The sequence below is a fragment of the Geotrypetes seraphini genome, chromosome 11 (assembly GCF_902459505.1).
Source record: "Geotrypetes seraphini chromosome 11, aGeoSer1.1, whole genome shotgun sequence".
NCBI classification, from domain to species: Eukaryota; Metazoa; Chordata; class Amphibia; order Gymnophiona; family Dermophiidae; genus Geotrypetes; species Geotrypetes seraphini.
This window is the reverse complement of record NC_047094.1, coordinates 26,486,936-26,501,654: the sequence shown is the minus strand read 5'-3', so window position 1 is coordinate 26,501,654 and position 14,719 is coordinate 26,486,936. Positions and strand designations below refer to the sequence as shown.

General features: G+C 39.1%; 1 protein-coding gene across 5 annotated transcripts in view; it reads left to right on the top strand.

Annotated features, from left to right (window-relative positions):
- VWA3A (von Willebrand factor A domain containing 3A) overlaps positions 1-14,719 on the top strand; it is a 142,158-nt gene that overhangs the window by 86,946 nt on the left and 40,493 nt on the right. For 4 of the 5 annotated variants that reach the window (XR_004536495.1, XM_033914788.1, XM_033914790.1 and 1 more), the window contains 3 exons: positions 1,394-1,543; positions 3,630-3,720; positions 14,154-14,255. Coding sequence is in view for 4 of the 5 variants with exons in the window: in XM_033914788.1 (XP_033770679.1) it covers positions 1,394-1,543; positions 3,630-3,720; positions 14,154-14,255 (343 nt within the window). In the remaining variant the exon portion in view is untranslated. The remainder of the gene's footprint in view (positions 1-1,393; positions 1,544-3,629; positions 3,721-14,153; positions 14,256-14,719) is intronic. The other variant, XM_033914789.1, reaches the window with a different exon arrangement.

The window sequence follows — 14,719 nt, the reverse complement described above, 5'->3', positions numbered from 1 at the left end:
CCTCAATTTTTGGAAGTCGGTATGGGGACAGATTAATGCTATACTTGAGTCATCAATTCCATTGACATATGAGGGATGATATTACATCTGAAGCCCTCATTGGACAGATATATTATGACCAGGATAGCCATGCAAATGGTTACTCGCAATTGGAAGAACTGGGACTGCCTTAACTTGACTTTTTGGTGGGCAAATTTATGTTTAAGTTATAGGTATGAAAAGATGAATGCGGATATGCTGGGGCATACTAAGAGATTCAAGTTAATTTGGGGCCCATTGACGTCTTTTATGGACTGCAAGGTATAGGCGGAATAGAAATCCGTAATGTAATGTAATGTAATTCATTATAGTTGTCTTTCCCTTTATTTCTGTTGGTATAATACACACACCTAGAGGGAGGGGGTATTTCTTTTGTATGGTTCTATTCCCTTATGAAAATGATTACTATTTTTTACTATTATATTGTATTGCATTTTTGTTAGCTTGAGCGTCAGAGCAGTTACTGCTGCTGTTGGCGCTAAAACCCGCGCTATGTAAAAGAGGGGGGTTAATTTTTTTAAAAAAATTGTAAAGATAAATCATTATGGGGTCCTTTTTTTTAAAAAAAAAAAAATTCTTTATTCAGTTTTAACTCTTGCAACAAGTGTACAAAATTCAATCAGATAATTCGTACAAATCACTTGACATTCTAACAATTATTGTCAAATGCATATAAAAAAGACCCCTCCCCCACCCATCCCATTCATCAGGAATAAACCCATTAAATCACATAACATACCTCCCCATCCCCACATTAAATATAGTCCTATGTAATAAAAAGGTGTCCACGGTGTCTAATCATTAGAATATACAATCAATGGCCCCCAAATCTTTTTGAAACTATTATAATTTCCTTGCTGTATAGCAAGCACTCTCTCCAGTTTATAAATATGACAAACTGAATTCCACCAAAAGGTATAATTAAGTATGGGGTCCTTTTACTAAGACGCGCTAGCCAGTTTAGCGCACGCTAAACGCTAACACGTCCATAGACTATAATGAACGCGTTAGTATTTAGCGCTAAAACAGCTAGCGCAGTGGTTCCCAACCCTGTCCTGGAGGACCGCCAGGCCAATCGGGTTTTCAGGCTAGCCTTAATGAATATGCATGGAGCAGATTTGCATGCCTGTCACTTCCATTATATGCAAATCTCTCTCATGCAAATTCATTAGGGCTAGCCTGAAAACCCGATTGGCCTGGTGGTCCTCCAGGACAGGGTTGGGAACCACTGAGCCAGCGTACCTTAATAAAAGGACCCCTAAAGATGCATAGAAAATCCTAGAAAGTCTCTTTAAAATGTATTTTGCTGCTGTTTCCATGACATGACATTTTAAGCATTAATGTATCCTTTTAGTGTGCCTTCCTGTTGGAGTCTCTAAAGCAAAGGTATGGAGGTCAAACAGATAATCAGGATGATGCGCCACTGATGGATTTTCAAACCCAGAAAAGCAGACGACAAAAATTATCTCCTCCAAAACACACAACACTCACGCTGGCCAGAATGGTTTGATTTTTTTTTTTTTTTAAATTAATATTTTAACATGAAAATGGATTATTTGAAATTGCTTATTTCTCAGCTTCATATAGTTGCTAGGATGACAGTCAAATCAATGTATCAAATGGTAGTTTGTTTTAAGAGGCAAGGTTCACTGTCTTTACTTATTTTTTTTTTTTTTAAATCTTTTTTCATTTTCAAAAATTACAACAAGTGTACAACATTCATTCAGAAATACCTTAATTCATCACTTGACATTCTTTTTTTTTTTTTTTAATTCTTTATTCCTTTTTAATCATTCAACAAGTGTAAAATAAAGATCATACATTTGTTCATAAACAACACTTGATAAATCCATCAAGATAATAACAATTGTATATATATATAAACCCATAACCCACCCTCCCTCCCAACACTATTCTTCTTAATTCATTTTACCCTCTACTTAAAGAGAGCAATGCAAAGTTCTATTAATCCTCCCTTCCACTGCCATATACAATATTTCTGTTTCTTTCCCACTGTCCACCATCTCTCTCTCTCTCCCACCCTCATGCCCTGTGTCAAACATCTCTAAGCCCCCCAAGCAGCATCTCTCTTTTCGTTCCCTCTATCATCGTGTGCAACATTTTTCCCTCTCTCCCCATGCACCTTCTCCCTCCCCTCCATGCCATATACAGGATTTCTCCCTTTCTCACCCCTCTCTACCTCTTTGCTGCATCTCTCCCTTCCTCTCCTCCAACCCATGTCTAGCAATTCTTCCTCTCTCCATTTTCTCCCATATACAACATATTTCTTTCCTTCCTTCCCTCCCCTCCCCCACTCACAACTCTCCCTCCCTAAGGCGTCACTTCAACAGGTCCCGGAAGCAGCATTGATTCCCACACGCTACCTGCCGCAGACCCAAAAGTCTCTCTGTAGCAGAGGAGAGGCTTCTGGGTTAGTGAGCGCTGCCTGCCGCTGAGGAAGAAGGTCTGAGGTGCAGCAGTTAGGATCATGTACAAGGAACCACTGCAATAAGATTCTGTACAGAAAATGTAAATTCTGCAGGTCACAAGAATTCTACAGAAATTCTTCATTGTGCAGTAGCACATAATTCCGCCAGGTGTATTACATGTAGAAGAGTTAGCAGATTTTTGTAATGATTAATAACATTTTCCCATAATAAGAGATTTGTTAAGTGGGGATCTGGGTGGGTATTATTTTATTTACCCCACAATATGTATGAATTAATTAATGCATTTTGAAGTATTAGGTTAGATTTTCTGAAATAGGAAGGGAGGGCTTGGGGGGGCTTTTTATTTTATTTATATTTGTCATACATATTAAATGATTTACATATTATCTAAAACATTATAAAAATATGAATATAAATGTGATATATTGTACTTAAAGTATTCATGAAGGAAAATCAAGTGTGTGTTTATAAGATTATATGTATTTTTCTGATACACTTGTTGTAATATGAAAAAATGAATAAAGAAATTAATTTAAAAAAAAAAGAAGAGTTAGAGAAAATTCCATGAGCCATGCTTTGCATGCTTTCCCTACTTGTTTGGTTTTATATTTCATTTTTCCTTTATAACACCCATAAGAACATAAGAATTGTCACTGCTGAGTCAGACCAGTGGTCCGTCATGCCCAGCAGTCCGCTCACGTGGCGGCCTTCTGGTCTAAGACCAGCACCGTAACTGAGACTAGTCCTACCAGCGCACGTTCTTGTTCAGCAGAAACTTGTCTAACTTTGTCTTGAATCCTTGGAGGGTGTTTTAAACAAGTCACTGCTGGGTGGAGGGTTAGTTGAAATGTTCACTTTAAAATTGGTTGCATAATTAATATGTAAATTCAAGCGATTGCAATTGTTTGGACAAAGATGTGTTGAAAGCCTGAATATCTCTACAGTTATTATAATTTTCTAGCAGTCTCTTTCATGAATGAAAAATATTCCATTGAGCTACTTTCTGCCAAAACTAGATTATGTCATTTAAGATATTATAGGGGCCTCAAAGGACAAAGCAGAGTTGGGAATAAACTGGAATGTGTGCAATGTTGTCCTGTGGGACCAAGACACGTGATGCCAAATCATTTTTCATTTCAGAATATTAAGGAAGACAAGCAAGGGGAGAAGAAAAATACCATGAAAGCTCTGATGTGGAGACCAAATAGTGCTAAAGCCATCATTCCACCAGGTGCATTTTATTATTCAGCTCATATACAGAAACATAGAAACATGATGGCAGATAAAGGCCAAATGGCCTATCTAGTCTGCCCATCCGCAATAACCATTACTGGGAAAGTATATTGTTACTAACCACATTTGTTCTGGGATTTCAAAAGCCTATAGGGGCTCATTTTTTAAATGCTTCAATAGATTACAGAACCAGTACTCATAGCCACCAAGATGGTGCAGATATCATTTTCTGTCGACAAACTGGGGAAATACAGGCACACTTGTTGGTGATATCCTCTAGATTAGGGATGCCAAATTTTCCAATCGGAAAATCCAGACCCCTGGACCCGACCCCTCAGTCCGCCCAGTTCTACCCATCCCTGCCCTGTAATGCCAAAATCCCGCCCCAAGCCCCGCCCTTGCTGCCTGCTCTTATCCATGCAGACTGGTGACGGGTCAAAAGTGTGCGCCGACAAAGGTGCGCCGAGACAACTGAGCGCAAAGCAGAAGCCCACGCCAAAGAAAAACTGTTTTAAGGGGCTCCGACATGGGATGTGGGGGGGAACCCCCCTCACTTTACTGAATACAGATCGTTCCAGCGTTGTGGGAGGCTTGGGGGGTTGTAACCCCCCACATTATACTGAAAACTTCACTTTTTCCCTAAAAAACAGGGAAAAACTGAAGTTCCCCGTATAATGAGGGGGGTTACAACCCCCCAACCCCCCCACAATGCCGGCGCAATCTGTATTCAGTAAAATGGGGGGGTTCTCCACGAACACCCCCCGTCGGAGCCCCTTAAAACACTTTTTCTTCGGTGCGGGCTTCCGCCTTGCGCTCAGTTGTCTCGACGCGCCTTTGTCGGCGCGCGCTTTTGTCTATGAACCGTGCAGACTTCCTCCCTGCCCAAAGCGATTTTAGGAGGCTTTTCAAAACCTGGACAAAGTGCCGGGTTTTGAACAGCCTTCCAGACCTCCGGACATGTCCTTAAAAGGAGGACATGTCCGTGGAAATCCAGACGTCTGATAACCTTACTCTAGATAGATCCTGTGTTCCATGCTCTCCCCTACTTTTTTTAAAATGCTGTTTAACATGGGTGGGTGTTCCGATGCTGAACTTATCTCCTCTTCCCTCCTCAGTCTTTTTCTCCATCAAACCAAGCAAACTTGTTGGCTTTCCTTCCAATTCCAGACAGAAGTTTATAGAAAATAAAAAGATGAGAATTTTGGGTAGAAGCCACCATCATGGCCAGTGGCGTAGTAAAGGGGGAGGGGTCTGTCCCAGGTGCCATCTTGGTGGGGGCGCCAGCTCCCGTCCTCCTCTCTGACCCCCCCCGCCACGCACATACACCCCTTCCCTTCCCTCGTACCTTTTTAATTTTCCTGGCACAAGCAGTATCACGAACTTGCTGCCCGCGTTGGTGTTGGCTCTCTCCGACATCACTTCCAGGTCCTGCACCTAGGAAGTGACGTCGGAGGGAGAGTCAACACGATGCGAGCAGCAAGTTCATGATGCTGCTCGCGCCTGGAAAATTAAAGAGGTACAGGGGAAGGGGGGTGCACATGGCAGGGGGGATCAGGATGAAGCAGGGGAGTGGAGAAAAGGAGAGGAGTGCCACCTCCCCAGGTGCCACTCACTCTCACTATGCCACTGATTGTGGCAGCACCCAGTTTGAACTTCCTTATGGGACTGACAGGAGCAGAACACTCACAGCTGCAAGCCGCTCTCTCTCAAATAAGCACGTAAGAACATAAGAGTTGCCGCTGCTGGGTCAGACCAGTGATCCATCATGCCCAGCAGTCCGCTCACGCAGCGGCCCTCCTGTCAAAGACCAGCGCTTTACTGAGACTAGACCTACCAACGTACGCCCTTATTTAGCAGGAACTTGTCTAACTTTGCCTTGAATCCCTGGAGGGTGTTTTCCCCAATGACAGACTCCGGAAGAGCGTTCCAGTTTTCTACCACTCTCTGGGTGAAGAAGAACTTCCTTACGTTTGTACGGAATCTATCCCCTTTTAACTTCAGAGAGTGCTCTCTCGTTCTCTTAACCTTGGAGAGGGTGAACTACCTGTCCTTATCTACTAAGTCTATCCCCTTTAGTACTTTAGTGCAGTCATGGGAGAAAGTTTAAACAAACGGGCCTGGCTAACTGGGGATAATGACCACATTGGCAGCACAGCAGACATGGAGCGTATGGCCCTATAAACAGGGGCTGCTCCTCCATCCAAATTCCCCATCACCTTTCAGTTAAATGCAGCCAAAACTAAACTTTTGTGATTAGGCCCAAAACTGGATTATCTTCCTTCCACTGTACTTTTGGATTCAGGAGCCTCCCTACAAAATTGAGTTCTCCTCCAAGATTTTGGGAATACTTTTTGATTCTTCCCTTACCTTTAAGAATCAAATAAACTCTCTGGTTAAGAAATGTTTTTTCAGTTTACGAATGCTGAGGAAGGTTAGATCTCTTATGTTCTTTTCCATCAAAATCATTTTTCTGTCTTAGTCCAATCAATTCTATTATCTCAGCTAGATTATTGTAATGCTATTTATCTTGGCATCACAAAGATCTGCCTCCAAAGACTACAATTGATTCAGAATACCACTGCAAAGCTGATTTCTGGAAAAAACAAATTTGACCATGTGACTCCTTTGCATTTGAGTCTCCATTGGCTCCCGGTTTATCTCAGAATCCAGTTTAAATGTATATGTATTATTTTAAAAATTTTATATGATATTTTCGTTCCTCTTGTTTAGTTTAGCCCCAAAAAACTAACAAAGCACCAAGCAGAAAATATGGCTGGGGTTTCCGGAGCCCAGCCTGATAAACGGGCTGAATAACAAAGCAGCACAGCCTCTACACCTTGTAAAAAGGAGGCGGATAAATCAAAGATTGGCTGTGAGCTGTGTTTTTTATAGTCCCCATGAGTAGGTAAGTGCTCAAACTTGTTAGAGGACTCACTTAGTCATACCTTGGATTGCCAAGTATTATCTCAAAGAAACTGAACTATTACTTTGGGCTTTGCAACTATTCATAAAATTCAATCCGAACAGTCCATTATCCAGGACTATCGTGTTCACTCATATTCTATCTAGTTGGATCTTGGACTGCATCAAATTTTATTCTGAACAGAACCTTGTCTGCTAGGAAAGTCTGAATTCATTATCTCCAAGACAAAACAACCTCTATAGCTAATTTCTGCTCTGCTTTAATTGCAGAAATCTGCAGAATGGTGACTTGGTTATCAGTTCATACCATTACAAAGCAGTACTGCTAGACTCACTTTGCAACAAGATACTGTCTTTATATATCTTTACTCAAAAACCTTAGGTAGATGGGTACATATCGAGATGGTTCTGGGAAATACAACCCTGAATTTATTCAATTTATATGCTCCTAATACGAATCAAATGGAGTTTTTTAAACAAATTCAACAATTGCTCTTACCACTGGCTACATCTAATTTAATAGTAGCAGGGGATTTCAATGCTGTAATGGATCCGATTTTGGATAAAAAACCAAGTAAAGTTATGAAATCATTAGGCTTAGATAATTTGATAATATCTTGTGATTTAGTAGATATATGGCGAATTCTTCATTTTAATGATCAGGAATTTTCTTTTTGTTCTCAGGTCCATAAATCTTTTTCACGAATTGATTATATATTTGTTTCTAATAATATAGCGCAGCGTGTCTTAAAAGCAGTAATTGATCCCATTATAATTTCAGATCATGCTGGTGTGTGGATTAATCTTCAAAATTATGATGTTGAAAATTTTGATTTAATTTGGAGATTTAATAATGATTTATTAGCGGATTCAAAATTTCTTGAAGATTTTAAAATAAAAATGCAAGAATTCTTTCAATTTAACGAATCAGATGATATTAATGCTGAGATCTTATGGGATGCTTTTAAAGCAACTATGAGAGGAAATATTATTTCATATTCAACATTTATTAACAAACAAAAAAAAAAACAATTTCTTGAGATGGGAAAGCAAATTAAATTATTAGAAAATAAATTAATTGAGAAATGGGAAAATAATACATTACAAGAATTATTAAAATTAAAAGTTAAATATAATGAGATTTCTTCTCAAATTGTGAGGAAAGACATTTTCAACAAACAAGTACAATATTATGGAAATTCAAATAAAGCGGGGAAATTATTAGCAAACTTTCTAAAAGCAAAAAAAAGAAAATCTAAGATTATTGCAATTAAAGATACACAAGGTAACACACATACCAACACAAAAGATATTATAACACAATTTCTTGATTTTTACAAAGAATTATATACTTCCAATTCTTATAAAAATAAAGAACAAGACGGATTAACTTTTTTAAATTCATATATTGGACCAAATATTCCAGATCATATAAAAGGAAGTTTAGAAGAACCTATATCTTTAAAAGAATTAGAAACAGCATTGAAGTCTCTTAGAGTTGGATCCGCTCCAGGTGGAGATGGGTATACTGTTGAATTTTATAAATTTTTCCAAAATATCATATTACCACATCTGTTAAATTTGTATCAATATCAAATAAAGAATGAAAATATTTCTGGTACTATGGCAGAATCGATAATTATAGTCTTACCAAAACCAAACAAAGATCCTACTCTGGTTTCAAATTACAGGCCTATTTCATTATTGAATGTGGATAACAAACTAATGGCTAAAGTATTAGCATTAAGATTGGCAAAAGCTCTCCCTTTCATTATTGATGTACATCAAACAGGATTTATTGCTAAAAGACATTCATCAAATAATACTAGATTAGCATTCCACTCATTAAATTTAGCAAAAAATATAAATGATCCAGTTTTTTTAATATCTTTAGATGCAGAAAAAGCCTTTGACAGAGTGGAATGGAATTTTATATACCAAGCTTTACAATGGTTTGGCATAGGATCCGGTTTTATTAAAATGATTCAGACATTGTATAGCTCTCCTGGAGCAAGATTATATATTAACAATAATTTATCAAATAGATTTAACTTGCATAGGGGAGTTAGACAAGGATGCCCTCTGTCTCCTTTACTTTTTGATATTGTCCTAGAACCTTTATTAATTGCAATAAACAAAACTAAGGAGATAAAGGGAATATCATTTACCAGTTTTGAATTTAAATTATCTGCATATGCAGATGATATATTATTATATTTAAGAGAACCGGAAACTACTATTCCATGTATACTTAATTTAATAGAAAAATATGGTACTTTTTCTGGATATAAAATTAATTGGAACAAATCTGAAATTCTCCCAATAAATGTTCATTGTACCAAAGGATTATTTGAACCATATTCATTTATTTGGAAAGATGATGGTATAAAATACTTAGGAATTATGATTAAAAATACAATTGAAGACACAGTCAAAGAGAATGAAAAACTTTTATTGAAAAAAATAACAGAAATGTGTGAGCAATGGAATCCATTACATCTTTCTTGGTGGGGAAGAATTCAAACAATTAAAATGATGATATTGCCTGTGGTTTGTTACCAAATGAGTATGATTCCAATATTTTTTCAGGGGTCATTTTATAAAAAACTTAACAATGTTCTTACAAAATTTGTTTGGTGTGGGAAAAGACCAAGAATCGCTTTAGTATCATTACAAAGACCAATTGTGGAAGGGGGGGTAAATTTTCCAAATTTTTATAGGTATCATCAAGCCTATATCTTAAGACAGGGTATGTATTGGATCCTCCCAGACCTTTTAGAAAATGTACCAGATTGGCTATATTTAGAATGGCGGCTCCTGTTCCCTTTATATCCAGAACAGTTAATAACTATAACAATGCCTAAAAGATACAAAGAACATAGAATTTTATTTGACACTTGGAAAACATTGAGATATATCAGTAATCTATCACCAGAACCTATTGCTAAATCTCTAAATCAATCAATATGGATAAACTCCAGGATCAGAATTGGCGGATTTAAAATCGTCTGGAAGCAATGGATAAATGCAGGAATAAGAACATTGAATGATGTCATATCAGAAGGATCACTGCTTAGTTTTTCACAATTGCAAAATAAATTTGGATTAAATAAAACACAATATTTTAAATGGATGCAATTGAAGCAGGCCATTCAGGTAGGGTTCCCTGAATGGAAAAATCTAAATAATCAATATAGTCTACAGGTTCTATGTTTCCAGACGGATTTTTTGGGTCACCAAGCCGCAAAATGGTACAAATTGATATACGGATTTTTAAATAAAAAAAAGAAAACAGGTCTTAGGGATATTTGGAGTATTGAGATTGGTCAGACAATTTCTGAATCTCAATGGCCACGATTTTGGTCCTGGAGATTAAGATCTACAAGGTCAGCATCTATGAATCAAACATGGTTATTCTTATTACATAGAGTATTCTGGACCCCAACGCGCCTGCAAAAAATAGATAGTACTAGATCTAATAGATGCTGGCATTGTAAATTGGAAATAGGGACGTTAGATCATTTAATCTTTTTCTGTCCCTATGTAAACGCATTTTGGAATTCAATTTGGCCCCAAATTAATAAGTTACTAGAGAATCACGTAGGACTCTCATATGACACCATATTATTTGGTACTGCAATGAGAACTAAGAGTCCGATTTCAGCAAATAATAATAAGCTATTACTAATACTAACAGGAGTCGCCATGCAACAAATTACTCAAAATTGGAAAGATTATACCAAATTGAATTATACATTCTGGTGGAATTCTATTTGTCATATTTATAAAATGGAAAAAATATTAGCGTTACAACAGGGAAATCTTCTTAACTTCAAGAAAATATGGCAACCATTGACAAACTATTCTAATGATTAGTTTCTTAGCACAATGATAAAAATTATATATGAATGGGGTGGGATTTGATTAATTAATGGAAATATATTATATAAAAAGGGAGTGGGAATTATATTTTATATGTTATTGTATAATCTTTATCATATTATATTTTAAATACTATGAATTAATAATGATAATATTATGGATATGTAATAATTAATATATATTGTATGATTTAAATATTGTAAGAATGGAAAATTTATAAATAAAAAATTAAAAAAAATAAAAAAAAAAACAAAAAAAAAACAAAAACCTGTTTAGCCAATAAATCATTCCATCACCCCTTTTTCTCACTGTCTGCCTCATTATGGTCTTCATTTGATGGGCAGCCCTTAGCTTTGGACAAAACAAGAGTGCCTGCATTTCATCTGCTTGTTGAAAGAGAAAGCATAGTTGCTTACCTCTAACGGAGGTTCTCCACAGAGTGCAGGAGAATGTAGCCATACTTTTCCCTCCCACCTTTCCCTCAATCCTACGTTGATTCCAGTTGCTAGATTATTGCCTGAGGAGGAAGAGCTAATTCAGCATGCTCAAAGAAGTTCTCTGCTCTCCTCTAGCTCATGGAGCTTTGCACACACGATCCATCTGGAGGACATCACCAGCAAATGTGGTTGGCATTCCCTTGCTCAGTGGCATAATAAGGGGGATGCGGAGGGCCGGTCTGCTCTGGGCCCGGTCTTCCGCAGGCCGCCTGCACCCCTCCTCCTCTTTACCTCCCCTTCCCACTCCTCCCCCTGCCATGTGTACGCCCCTTCCCTTCCCCCATACCTTTTTAATTTCAGCATGAGCGGCCACCAACTCTGCTGCCCGCGTCAGCTTTGGCGCTCTCTCTGATGTCACTTTCGGGCCCCACACCTGGGAAGTGATGTCAGAGAAAGCGCCAAAGCTGAAGTGGGTGTCAAGTTGGTGGCTGTTTGCACTAGAGAATGACACGGTGACAAAATTCATCACCGTCCCCGTCCCCGCGGATAACCGCGGGAAATAATCCCATGTCATTTTCTAGTGTCTATTTCAACCTCAGTCCTTCTACACCAGCATTCTTCAAAGCAAAGCTTGAGGGTCAGTGGTTGTGGCTATTCATACTCTGATTCTTATGTGAGCCAAGGTTAATGAGGCCATTGTGACATCACTGATGTGATTGGCTCTTAGGCACTGGTGGAATGAGGCATTATGACATCACAATATCTGCTCTGGATACCAGAGACTGTCATTCTGTAGTGTCTATCTCAACTTCAATCCTTCTACACCAGCATTCTTCAAGCAAAGCTTGCGGGTCAGTGGTTGTGGCCATTCATACTCTGATTCTTCTCTCTCTCCTTAAAGAATGACATGAAGATGGTTTCCCGCGGTTATCTGCGGGGACGGGAACGGTGATGAATTTTGTCACCGTGTCATTCTCTAGCTTGCACTAAAGTTAAAAAGGGAAGGGGTGCATGCGTGCAGCAGGGAGGGGATGCGGGGAAGTGGGTGGGAGAGGCATGCGGCTCATCTTTGCTACTCCACTGCCCTTACTGTCTATGGAGAAACCCCCATTAGAAATAAGCAATTACATTTTCTCTGGCAAACACATAGATAACAGAGTTGGCTGCCTGTATCACAAGGATTTCATTTCTTTCTCCTGCACGTGTGTATGGAGAAAGCTGGCCCTTCTCTCCCTTTATTTTAAAATTTGAAAGAGAGATAGGCAGGGCTTTTAGTGCTTCCCTAGCATTTCTTTTGGCCATATGACTCTTCTCCATGTCTGCAGTGCTTGCTCCACAGAGTTTGTTATTCCGTACAATATTTTTGCTAATGTTACTCTTCAACATATTTATCAATGACCTGGAAAAGGAGGCAAAGTGCGAGGTTATAAAATTTGCAGACGATACCAAACTGTGTGGTAGAGTTAGGTCCAGGGAGGAGTGTGAGGACCTGCAAAGGGACCTGGACAAGCTGGAAGACTGGGCAAACAAATGGCAAATGCGCTTTAACGTGGAAAAATGCAAGGTCATGCATATAGGGAAAAAGAACCCGTTGTTCAACTACAAATTGGGGGGGGCATTGTTGGGAGACAGCAGACTTGAGAGAGACTTGGGTGTGCTGGTGGATGCATCACTGAAGCCATCTGCACAGTGCGCAGCAGCCTCGAAAAAAGCCAACAGGATGCTGGGCATCATAAAGAGGGGCATAACAACCAGGACGCGGGAAGTCATCATGCCATTGTATCGAGCGATGGTGCGTCCACATCTGGAATACTGCGTTCAGTATTGGTCGCCACACCTCAAGAAGGACATGGCGGTACTTGAGAGAGTCCAAAGGAGAGCAACGAAACTGGTAAAAGGGCTGGAACACTGCCCATACGCCGAGAGGTTGGATAGGCTGGGGCTCTTCTCTCTGGAAAAAAGGAGGCTCGGGGGAGATATGATAGAGACCTTCAAGATCATGAGGGGCATAGAGAGGGTGGATAGGGACAGATTCTTCAGACTGAAGGGGACAACAAGTACGAGGGGGCATTCGGAGAAACTGAAGGGAGATAGGTTCAAAACAAATGCAAGGAAGTTTTTTTTCACCCAAAGGGTCGTGGACACTTGGAATGCGCTACCGGAGGAAGTGATCAGGCAGAGTACGGTACAGGGATTCAAACAGGGATTGGACGGATTCCTGAGGGATAAAGGGATCGTGGGATACTGAGAGAGGTGCTGGGATGTAACACAGGTATAGAAAGCTAACCAGGTAATAAGTATAGAAACCCAACAGGTCGTGCATGTGCAAGACCGGAGGGTTAGGACTACGATGGGAAGATAGGACTTCAATGAGAAACCAAGGTGGCAAGGGAGCCCCTTCTGGTGATTCAGACAAGTCGTGACCTGTTTGGGCCGCCGCGGGAGCGGACTGCCGGGCAGGATGGACCTATGGTCTGACCCGGCGGAGGCACTGCTTATGTTCTTATGTAATTGTGACTTGAAATTGAAAAGATTGGGGTTTTTTCACAACTCCAATGGGGATTCTCCATTGTCAACAGGGAAATGCAACCTAATTCATAACTTTTTTGAAGTACATTGCTCTCTCCCCTCCTATTGATTTTTTCCCATTCGTGTCTTATTTACTATCAACAACTTGTATTTCTCGTCCCATCCTTTCCTTTTGTTTCAATATGTTTGGTAAAGTTGGTTCTAATCGTTTGTTTTTCCCCCTAAAAATTTGTAATTTTATTGATTTGTACATCGCTTAGAATTTCGAATAAGCGTTTAATCAAATTTAAAATAAACTTGAAACTTGAACCAGACTTTTCCTGTACTCAGCCCCATTTAGCTAATTGAATGGACTGCAATGGCAGTGTTACCGACTGGTATTGGGTGCATAAAGCGTTGAAGAGGAACCAGGAAGAGCAGCCGCAGTGTGATGTCACCTCTGCATGTGGATCGATAAGCAATTTATTATGTAGTGATATGGATGAAAACAGTATTCTGATTTGTCGATTTTATTTGCCTCAAATTATGAATCATAAAAATACAGACCAAAGTGATCAATACACATGATATTTTAAAATTATACTTCTATATTTATTATTTGTTTATCCCTTGCATCTCTTAACTGGAAGCATTAATCAAATGAAGCTGGTTTCTTTTAAAGCCCATCCGGTGAAAGAATGGTTTCAGACTGGTGAAGTTAAAACAAAAAAGACATCCAAGATCTCCCTTTCTGCATTTTACACTGACAGAGGAAAGAATGTAGGTAAGTATTCTATGGCGTGAATAGCCAAAATATCTTTAGTGGGTTTTTAAAAAATATGATGCATCTCTTAAGAGACCATGGGGCCCTTTAACTAAAATCACGGCAAAAGTGACCTTAGTGTGCCCCTTACGCGGGTCTTTCCCATGCACTTAGGCCACTTGCACCATGTCTGGAAAATGGCATGCATTCCCATTTTCCGAATTAGTGGCCATGCGCTAATTTTGCCATTAGCACGCGGCCATTAAAAATCTTTGTTTATGTTTATTAAGATTTGATATACCGCTCCCGCATGTCACTAACCTAAGCAGTTTACAATGCAACAATTGATTAAAGGAAGGAACTCCATTGAATATAGGAAGGATAGAGATAACATACGTATATCCTAACAAGCATTCAATGAGGATGAAAACAAAAATTACATTAAAAATAAAATAAAAAACTAGTTAATTATAACTTTAAAAGAT